This window comes from Cetorhinus maximus, chromosome 13 (assembly GCF_964194155.1).
Source record: "Cetorhinus maximus chromosome 13, sCetMax3.hap1.1, whole genome shotgun sequence".
NCBI lineage: Eukaryota > Metazoa > Chordata > Chondrichthyes > Lamniformes > Cetorhinidae > Cetorhinus > Cetorhinus maximus.
The window spans coordinates 9623261-9634658 of record NC_135891.1 but is presented as its reverse complement, the minus strand read 5'-3'; the positions used below and the strand labels follow the sequence as shown (position 1 = coordinate 9634658).

The window sequence follows — 11398 nt, the reverse complement described above, 5'->3', positions numbered from 1 at the left end:
GCACAGACGGTTCAGCTGTAATTTGATGTGCGTCTCCAGAGACATTTGATGGATTAAAGTTAAGCAGCTCCATTTCCACGCACCACCTGATCTCAGAGGCTGCGCTCCATATAAATGCTGTTTGCTCGCTGACCTCAGCTTCTCTCGCCAATCCCTCCTCCCTTCCTCCCTCCCTCCCTCCCTCCTCCTCCCCTTCACACAGGCTGTGCAACATCATTCTGGAGCTGTCCCGGTGCTGAAAATTCAGAACAATAAAAAAAGGATAAAGGAAATAACACTGTGGGTTAAAAAAAAAAATCATTTCGTTTTTGTTTTTTTTTTGTTTTGTTTTAAAAACCATGCCTCGATCGTTCCTCGTTAAGAAGGTGAAATTGGATGGTTTCCACTCTTCTTCTGCTGCAGTCTCAGCTTCTGAACAGCACCTTGATAACTCGTATGCCATAGCTAGGTCTATCACAGACTCTGTGGGGAGCTTAGGGGTCCGGGTCAGTGAGAACGGTGAGTTCACAGATCGGTTTAATATATGTCATGTAATATTAAATAACATACCCTAAATGTGTAAAGAGAGAAAAAAAAAGATATTTCCTTAAATGCTCTTGTACTGATGCCTTGTGTGTGTCTGTGTGTGTGTGTGTGTGTGTTTGTGGAGGGGGTTGGGGGGGGAGGGGGGGTGGTGGGGGCAGGTTCTCTTTATGCACTCGTGTGCACCAGTCTTGCTCTCGCTGTAACCCTTTGCACCTTACATAATGCCAATCCACACGCCTATAGAGAGCACCCGTCAGACGGAGCATAATCCTCCCCTAGTCCGCAAAATAAAATCTGTTACAGTGAAACTTCTGGAGAAAGGAATTGCTAGGGTGGAGAAAGACCAGGGAGGTCGCCGTGTTGGATTTTTTTTTTGGTTTTGGTTTTGTTCTGTTTTGTAGTCACGGGGGATAAGGCTGTGGGGCAGGGCCGCGTATTATTGAGAATATCAGTTGCTCAAAAAAAAAACAAACTTGTTGATCCGTCAAGTGTGAGATTTTCAACAATGAGCTGCACAAAACGCCACGGGTTGTCTCGTTACGCCAGCTAGACAAAGGGGCAATGTTTCCCTTAAATTTAGCTGAGGCTATTCCTAATCAAATAGGACGTCGAGTTTGCTGACTCTTAGCATTTTTATACAAGTCTTTAAAAAAGAGACGTATTTTGATGGAAACAACGCTAAAGTGGCAACGCAGAAATGGCAATAATTGTATATGACTATCTATCTATCTCTGTCCATCTATCTGCCTGACTATCTTCTGTTTGTATACATAGATATGACTATATATATTCTTAGAAGGCTTAATGTTTAAATTTCGAACGTGCTAATGCCTCTAGATATGAACACTATTTTTAAATATTATATTTGAAATGTGCGCACGGCTCAATCTTCCGTTCTTTCCCAGCTTTCTATGTAAAAATTACCCTGTTGACGTACTCTTGACAGTCAAGTTACTTTCAAACACCGATACCTTGTCACTGTGATTGTGACATGCATTAATTTGCTTTCAGATTGGAGCTGATTACCTGAATCTGATTTTGAGAACAAGCTCCTGGTTTCAACGGATCAAGTAGTCCTTTCCATGTAGTTATTTATTATTTCATTTCTTTTCTACGATTTTCCCCCAATCCCATGGTTTCCCCCCCATACTCACCACTAAGGTCGGTTCCATTCCTTAGCCAAAGCTACGGGAGAGCATCTGTTCCCAGGACCCTACCATTGTCATCGACGGATAGGAAGTTCTATAAGTTTGGCGTGGATTTGACATATCTTTGGAGTTTTATCTAACTTTATCCTTCCCCCTTCCTACTTCAATCCCCCTCTTCCCCAGGAAAGCAATGCTATCCAGTTCTCTGATACCTTGCTTCCTCTGGACAGTCTCGGTGAGACTGATACTCACTCCTTGAAGAAACCATATGTACCCTGTTCCTCTGGACAGCAAGACATTGGGGTGGCTGGGGGGCCCTGGAATAGCAACTTTAGAACACATTGCCTATTGCTCCCCAGGCAAACTTGGCAAAGGTGATGTCCTGTCTCCTCCTTTAAGATGCTACTTTAAAACCTACAGCTTTGACCAACCTGTCCTCATATCTCCTTTTGTGTCTCAGTGTCAAATTTCGTTTGGTCATTGTTCTGTTGTAGTGCCTTGGGATGCTATGTAATGCAAGTTCTGGTTGTAACACTGAGACAAGTAGGTCCGAGGGTTAATTAAACCCCGGTCTGCTGAGTTAGCTGATCTCTGTTGGACACACACTTAAAGCTGCAACAGTTGGCTTCAGTTCATCCCTGCTAATGGAGGTGGAAAAATAACAGTCAGAGTTCCCAGTGCTGATCACTGTCCAGTGACCCTTGATGGAGAATGTATGTGTAGAGAGGCTGGGCGAGGAATACATTGAGCTGGACTGTGGGTGAAACTGGCTTTCGACGGATAGATCCAAACGGGCTCTTAGTGAATCCACAGACTTGTTTCATGTCAGTGAAGTCAGTGGAGCAACGTTATCCCACAGGGCTGACCATTTACTGTGAACCCATTGCGGGCGGCGGGCGAAGACCAATTTCACTCATTATATGCAGGTTCACACGTGAGCATGGTGTATCAGAGGGTTGTTCTGCACCTGTGGAACCGTATCCCAGGAATACAAATCAGTGTCTCCAGGAGAGAACAAAGAGGGGAGAGGTGAAACAAAAAACACTGAGCTTTCAATTTCTGATTCATTCCTGCTGATTTGTAAAACAAAAAAATCGACCTTTACAGATTGCTTGAGGTAACCTCTAGCCCAGGGGGAACTAAGATTAGTGACAAAAGAGTATACTATAGATAGCTGCGTTAGATAATAATATATAATTACACTGTAAGAGGGAGCGAGGATGTTGGTTTTCCCTCTGGAATATAAAGTTTGTGAAACAGCGGGACGAGTGCAGTATTTCCCAGTTTTAGTTCATGTTTGTCATACCTCTTATGTTTTTTATTCCGCTCTCTGGCTTCTGTTATTGATTGTAATGTTCTACTTACCTTTGTATCGCTCAGCAAGGACCACCATCCCCCACCCCCCTCCCCCCCACCCCCCCAACCTCTCCCCCCCCCCCCCCCCCACCCCCCCCACCAACATTGAACTGTCAGGATATTTTTTTAAAATCACCTCTTCTGTCCATCCATCCTTTCCATGTATGTTCAATTCATTAGCCAGAGCAGTGCAACTCCCTTTTTAATTAATTCACAGGATGTGGGCATTGCTGGTAAGGTTCATCGTTGGTTGCCATTGCCTAATTACATTGTTGTGAGCCATCTCCTTGCATGCAACTGAGGGGCTTGCCAGGCCATTTCAGAAGGTGGTCAAGAACCAGTCACATGGCGATGGGCCTGGAGTCACATATAAACCGGACTAGGTAAAGGTGGAAGGTTTCCTTTCGAAAAGGACACAAGTTTTCAATAGTTTCACATTTACTGATACCAGCTTTCCAATTCCAGATGTTTTATTACTTGAATTCAAATTCCCAGCTGTCAGGCTTTTAGATTAATAATAGCCCAGTATCAACTACCGAGCCCCGGATTTTCATTGAACGTACATAAGAAGAATAGTATCAAACTCTCCCTCCCCCTCCCTTAACCCCTTGACCCAAGCCGCCACCTATAATGGCCTCTTCCTTTGCTTGCGCCTCTTAAATAGTCATCCGCAATTTGTTGCGTCTCTCTACCAGGCTGTTCTTTGATGTATAACAATCCAATATGAGCGGTATGGTCTACCCATTCCATTTTCATAATTCGATGCGCTTTCGTAATAAAGGGTTTATCGAACAGGTGAATTCCTTCGAAGGGATTTCCTCCTTTCGGATTGTATAGAAATGATGAGTTCTTCATTCTACAGCTGGTTGGGGGGGGGAGGGGGGAGGGTGGAGGAGCTGGTTCTATGTTATTTGCACACAGCACAATGTTATATAGAGTAACAAAAGGGGGAAGTGTTTCAAGTGTGGAGAAGCAGCAGGAAAATCCGGCCAATGTCGGAAAACCAGGGTGTGCCGTCTGGGATTTTATGGTGTAGTGGCCAGTCACCAATACTTGTACAGAAAATGACCCTCACAGTGTATAGGATGTAACATGCTTTAAAGCACTTACTAAATACTGAATATACCTCGCGGTCTGTAATATATTAAATATTGAATACAGTATATGAGATAGAGTTAATTCAGCAATGACTATGTATGGTGTTAAATTCATTATATGTTGTACAGTATGTGAAGGATCCAATCTCTCCAGCCTCTTGGTTTGGCTGCAGGTCGGTAACTTTTGATCTTGTGCGGCAGCATAAAAGGGGCGAAAGGGAATGGGAAAGGGAATGGACAGGCCATATCACATCTCTCTCTTGAAGTGAAGAGATAGAAATTTGAAGGATGTAAAACAGAATGCTGATGCTCCATCACAGGGTTTACAAGGTCGAAATTTTACGCCCACACCCCGACTACGTGTGCAATATTATGTTATTTCACCTAGCACCGTGTTAAAGCTCCTGTGTATAGCACTCAGTTACTGTGAGCATCACACTTACCTGCTGTCACCACTTTCCCGTCACACGTACCCTGTCACACTGTATTGATGACACGATTATAATGAAATAACGCATCGTCTAAATCACCGTGAACGTTGCCTTCAGAGGTCAGCTGTTATTACACAACACTTCAGAGTGTGTAATGATAAAAAAAAAGCACATTTTCAAAGGTGGCTTGGATCAGCTCCTCTAACCCACTTTCCAAACTCATGCCTTTGAAGAGTGACTTGGGAATGTTCACTATATTAGGGGGGGCGGTGACATAGTGGTAATGTGGCTGGACTAGTTATCTAGTGACCCAGGCTGATGCTATTGGAACGTGGGCTCAAATCCCACCACCACTGCTGGTGGAATTTATATCCAATTCTGGAATATAAAGCTAGTCTCAGTAATGGTGACCATGAAGCTATCATTGATTGTTGTAAAAGCTCATCTGCCCTTTAGGGAAGGAAATCTGCCATCCTTCCCTGGTCTGGCCTACATGTGACTCCAGACCCACAGCAACGTGGTTGACTCTGAAGTGACCTAGCAGGGGCAATCAGGGATGGGCAATAAATGCTGGCCTTGCCAGTGATACCCCATCCAATGAAACAAGAAAGGAAATAAAAGCTTTATGTAAGAAAAAGTAGCTATTCTAATATTGCTGCTTTGTACGAATGTACAAATTAGGAGCAGGAGCCAACTCAGCCTCTTGAGCCTACTCCGCCATTCAATAAATTCATAGCTGATCTCATCGCACTCTCCACTCCGCATTCCCACCTACCCCGATAACCTTTCACCCCCTTGCTTACCAAGAATCTACCTAGCTCTGCCTTAAAAATATTCAAAGGCTCTGTTTCCACTGCCTTTTGAGGAAGAGAGTTCCAAAGACTCCCTACCCTCTGAGAGAAAAAAAATTCTCCCCATCTCTGTCTTAAATGAGCGACCCCTTATTTTTAAACAGTGACCCCCTAGTTCTAGATTCCCCCACAAGAGGAAACATCCTCTTCACAACCACCCTGTCAAGTCCCCTCAGGATCATATATGTTTCAATTCTGATTCCTAATGGCAAGACAGAATAAGGAGTATTACTTTAAAATAAACTAGAAGATACATAACATGAAGTCAAGTATGTGACAGGAGCAGTATGATTCAATGTCAAGGCCCTATCGATATCACAAACTGCCCGAGCTTCATTCTAGTCATTTCTGCCCAGTTTAATTACCCCCCAGCGTAACTCACTGCTGGCTATTTATTAACTTGGCTGGATCTGAACTCGATTACCATTAAAATCTGGTGTTAGGAGCTGCATCCTTGCGAAATGAGAAATTCAGCCAAGTCTTATACACCGGGTATTATGGTAGTGCTCTCGGACTCAGCAAGGTGCAGCATTAGCGCAGTTACAACCACATTACAGCCAAGGTAAACCGCACTCAGTTAACAGTGTCCACACACACACATGCAAGCGATGGTTCCCATCCATACCCGACCTGTGGTGTTCACGTGGTTTATTGATCATTCCGCTATGAAGCACATTAACGAATAATCGATGTTTAATTATTGTTTTTTTTTTACTGCACTTACTTGTCTTCGACACGAGAAGATTGTTTTCATTTTTATCCGGATCTGCGACATGAGACTGCTGGAAAACTCTAACCCCCTTCTGCCCCTCCTGACTCCACCCCACAAAGTAATGTGTAGATACGTTCATTAAAAGCTCACTAATACTACGTAAGGAGCAGTTCACTTCTGGCAACCCTTTCTTCCTCCTAAACTGAGAAACACATTCAACAGCTTGGCATCAACTCGACCTTAACTCAGTGAGTGAGTGGACAATCTAGGGAACAGGTTCCCGAAGGAGATGGTGGAAGAAAACAATGTTGATCCGCTCAGATGCAAGTGAGAAGATTTCTGTCGGAAAATAATACTTAGGAATGCACCATACAAGTAATTTGAGACAGGACCCATGATAGGGACCCTAGCGCAGTGGCGATGTTGCTGCACTAGTAAATCACAAGTCTGGACCAATGCGTTGGAGACATGAGCTTGAATCCTGCCGTGGGAGCGAGAATAAACCTGGAATCAAAAGCTATTCTCATTATCAATAAAAATGACACTGTAATTTTGTTGTAAAAACCTATTTGGTTCTCTAATGTCCTTTAGGGAAGGAAATTTGCCATCATTAACCTGGTCTGGTCTATATGTGACCCAGGTCTCTCTAACTGTCCTAGCAAGCCACTCAGTTGTATGCAGCTCTTCACCACAGCCTGCTCAAGGGTAATTAAGGGTGGGCAATACTTGCTGGCCTTGTTAGCCTTGTTCACACTCCAAGAATGAATGAAAAAACAGCGAGTGTTGTGTGCTAGGGAAGAATGGATGTCTTTAACCTGTGGTTCCCAACATTCTCCACCACCGATAGACTAAGTGATAGAGAGTGCTTGCCATGTTAAGTCAGCAACCTCATTAGTTGAGTATTGCTACCTTTGGTCTTAGTGCCCTGAACTAGTGAAGAAAAATAAATTGGCCAGGGCTCTTGCTCATGATCATTGTGAAGTTAAAAAGAAACTTACACCTCAGGTCTACTTTCCTGCCTACCCCCTCTATTCTTTGACTCCCTTGTCAGTCAAGAATCTATCAAACTCAGCCTTAAAATTATTCAATGACCCACTGCTCTCTGGGGAAGAGAATTCTACAGACTCTGGAATGTGATGTAGATGGAGGAACTTTTCAGTGAAAGGACTACAAGTTATTTCACCTCCCCTGAAGTTAATTTGGGGAGGATGCTTCATGAGTCAGATCATCTGATGGATAAAGCTGATGATCTTCCCTCATCTTATTTTGTATGAATATAATAATTGGTGCATCTGCAATCTCTCTCACTGCTGGTGACTCCCACCACCTGTGAAAGAATAAAAAATACTAAATCACTCTGCAAAATAACAGTTGAAAGCTTCCCTACTGGCCAATATCACAGCATTTTGAGTCGGATTTGGGGAACTTATCTTTATTCTTTCATGGAATGCAGGCATCACTGGCAATGCCAGCATTTGTTGCCCATCCCTAATTGCCCTTGGACTGAGGGGCTTGCTGAGCCATTTCAGAGGGCAGTTAAGAGCCAACCACATTGCTGGGTCTGGAGTCACATGTAGGCCAGGCCGGGTAAGGACAGCAGATTTCCTTCCCTAAAAGGAAATTAGTGAACCAGATGAGTTTTTACAACAGGCAATGATAGTTTCATGGCCACCATTACTGAAACTAGCTTTATATTCCAGATTTTATTAATTGAATTTAAATTTCACCAGCAGCTGCTATGGGTTTTGAACCCATGTCCCCAGGGAATTAGCCTGGGCCTCTGGATTGCTAGTCCAGTGACATTACCACTATACCACCAGCTTCCCCCTTTCATTGGATCTGGGCATCGCTTGCAAGACCAGCATTTATTGCCTATCCCTTATTGCCCTTGAGAAGATGGTGGTGAACCGCTGCAGTCCATGGTGGTGTGGGCACACCCACAGTGCTGTTAGGGAGGGAATTCCAGGATTTTGACCCAGCGACAGTGAAGGGACGGCGATATATTTCCAAGTCAGGATGGTGAGTGACTTGGAGAGGAATTTGCGGGTGGTGGTCTTATCCTTCTAGGTGGTAGAGTTCATGGTTTTGGAAAGTGCTGTCGAAGGATCCTCGGTGAGTTGCTGCAGGGCATCTTGTAGGTTGTACACACTGATGCCACTGTGCGTCGGTGTGGACAGAATGAATGATTAAGTTGGTGGATGGGGTTACGACAGAAAAATTGCTGTTAACAGTGCTGATCTCCATATTATTAAAAGGAGAAGGTGCAAAAGAGATTTGCAAGGGTGATATCAGATCAGAAAGGTCGTACTTATCAAGAAAGATTGAACAGGCTGGGGATTATTTCTCTAAAAAACTGAAGACTGGAGGAGAGCAGGGTCACCTAATAGAGATTGTTAAAAGTATCAAAGGATTTGATAGTGTAGACAAGGAGGAGATGTTTCCAGCTGCACATGAGGCCAGTACTAGAGGTCATAAATAAAAGATCATTGCTAGTAAATCCAGGGAATTCAGGAGAAACTTCTTTACCAAGAGAGTCATTAGAATATGGAACTTGTCATCACAGGGGAGAGCTGAGCTGAATACAATAGATATATTTAAGGGGAACGAGATAAGTATAAAGGGGAAAGGAATAGAAGGTTAAGCTGATGAGGTTAGATGAAGGAGGAGGGAAGAAGGCTCATGTAGAATATAAGCAGCAGTGTGGACCAGTCGGACTGAATGGCCTGTTCCTGTGCTGTAGCTTCTATGTAATTGTGTGGAAAAATGCCCAAAAGCTCTTCAATTAAGGCAATATTCCCATAAAAGGACGCTGTTGTACTTCTAGGTGTCTCTCAATTCTCCCCTTGTTCCAATGTCCTATCTTTAGTACAGTAATAAGCTCAATACAGTCCAGAGCCCACTTTTCTCTTTCTCGCTGTCAGTCTCTCCCTCCTTTCTCTCTCTCTCTCTCTCGGAGCTCCGCTCCACATATTTCCGGACTTCATTTGACACCGTGCCAGCTCTGGGGCATTGTTGCAGCTGGGATTCAGGGAAGGAATGGAGAAAGATAGAGAGAAATCCTAAGAAACAAATTTGTGGAGAAAGGTTTTAAATTCAAGTTCACAAGTGAATTAACCTGACAGCTCACCATTTTTAGTGACAATAACCTTTTTTGTACTGCTGCACCAGACTGCAGTACATTATAGTGTTAAATATACATTGCAGATCCCACACTGCAGAACATCTGCGACATTTTAGCAGTTAGTGCTTGTCACTTAACAAGGATATTAAAAAACAATGTATGTACACAGAGTTGGATGATGATGGGTGAGAGAGAGAAATCAGATCACTGCTCAGGACTGTGGTCCTTGACATAAACAATCAGCATGTAGTCTCTGGGATCCAGTTTAAACCTTATTAAAACAATCATTATGCAGCTTTTAACTACATTACATTACAACCTTGACTGTGCTCCAAAACATACTTCATTGGTTGCAAAACACTTTAAGATGTCCTGAGGTTGTGAAAGGCGCTATATAAACGCAAGTTCTTTTTTTTTTAACTACAATTACAGCATGTAAATCTACATCCGGTGCTAACCCAGCAGTTCACAGGTTAATTATCTGATAGGCCAGCATTTTTAATGGCTGTAACTTTTTTTTGTAAACTCATTCGCTACTGCAACAGACTGCAGAACGTTACAGTTTTAAATACAGACTGCAGGTCCCTGACTGCAAAACACTGGTGATATTTTAACAATTAGAATTTGTCACTTAAGAAGGATATATTGTCTTGCAAGACCAAAAAAACAATCAGTGACCAAATTGGGAATAATCAACCTGACAACAGTAGCCATGTCCCCTTGTAAAGATTGTGGTGAATTTCTTGGTACAGTTTTGAGAGGTAATTTACATAAATTGTACTGGTGCGGTATTATACAAAGATTACGGTGAATTTAATGATCTCACCGTGTTGAATTATTCCTGCTTACTCATTTCACCTGCTGAAATTCTTAGTGTGAAAGATGAAGCATTCCTCTAAAGGGGCTTTCTAAGAAATAGAAATTGAACTGTTGGCTATTAGTTGATAGGAGTTTGATTCATTGCTGGAGATCTCATTCAAGGGGCCAGCACCTTACTGCCACTTTTCCTCTCCAATTACTCCAGGGACTTGAGTACATAACCCAGCTTACGCTCCCCCATGCAGTACTGAGGAGTGCTGGACTGTCAGATGTGCCGTCTTTCAGATGAGACATTCAACCAAGACCATTCAGGTGGACATAAAAGATCCCATGGCACTATTTCGAAGGGCAGGGGGTCTTCTCCACAGGTGTCCTGGGACAGCATTAGTCCCTTAATCAGCATCGCTAAAAAAAAATCAATTATCTGGTCAGTAGCTCATCTCTGTGGGAACTTGCTGCATGCAAATTGGCTGCTGTGTTTCCTACATTACAACGTCTCATCTGAAAGATGAAAAACATTACAACATTGACTACAATTCAAAAATGCTTCATCGGCAGTAAAGTTTCTTGGTGATGTCCCGAGGTAATGAAAAGTGCTATATAAATGCAAGCCTTTCTTTTCTTGCACTCTATAAGTGACCTTGTCAGATCCCATTAGGTTTGCAAGCTGAACAGCATAGGACAAAAGGAGTGAGAGAGATCACAGACGCATCCAATAACTATACACGTACAAAATAAGATGAGGAGCAATCATTAGCTTTATCTACGAGATCCTGCAATTCATGAAGGATCCTCCCAAGCATTGTTAATTTCTGGAGAGGCGAAATAACTTGCAGTCCTTTCACTGGAAAAATCCTCCAGTTACATCACATTCCAGTGCCTGTAGAATTCTCTTTCCAGAGAGCAGTGGAGGCAAGGTCATCGAATACCTTTAAGGCTGAGTTAGATAGATTCTTGACTGGCACGGACTGGGGGGTGGGGGGGTGCAGTCAAAGGGTATAGGGGCTAGACAAGAAAGTAGAGTTGAGGCCAAATCAGAGCAGCCATGATCTTATCAAATGGCAGTGCAGGCTCAAGGGGCTGAATGGCCTACTCCTGCTCCTAATTCGTATGTTTGTATGTCGGCCAGCTTAAACACCCCTTGTTGTCCCCATTTCTTCAGGAACATAGAATTAGTCAACAACAACAATTTGCATTTATATAGCAGCTTTACCATTGTAACAGATCCCAAGGCACTTCACAGTTATCAAACAAAATTTGACACCAAGTCACATGAAATATTGGGCAGGTCCGAAGAACAGTCATATTGGACTTGGAGCGTTAACTTGGGGAAAAATT

The 11398-nt window shown here is 43.2% G+C and overlaps 1 protein-coding gene across 1 annotated transcript in view; it reads left to right on the top strand.

The window, feature by feature from the left end:
- Positions 1-338: 338 nt before the first annotated feature.
- LOC144689119 (transcriptional repressor scratch 1-like) overlaps positions 339-11398 on the top strand; it is a 36010-nt gene continuing 24950 nt past the window's right edge. Inside the window, exon 1 of the mRNA XM_078556260.1 lies at positions 339-498. Within this exon, the coding sequence (XP_078412386.1) occupies positions 339-498 (160 nt within the window). The remainder of the gene's footprint in view (positions 499-11398) is intronic.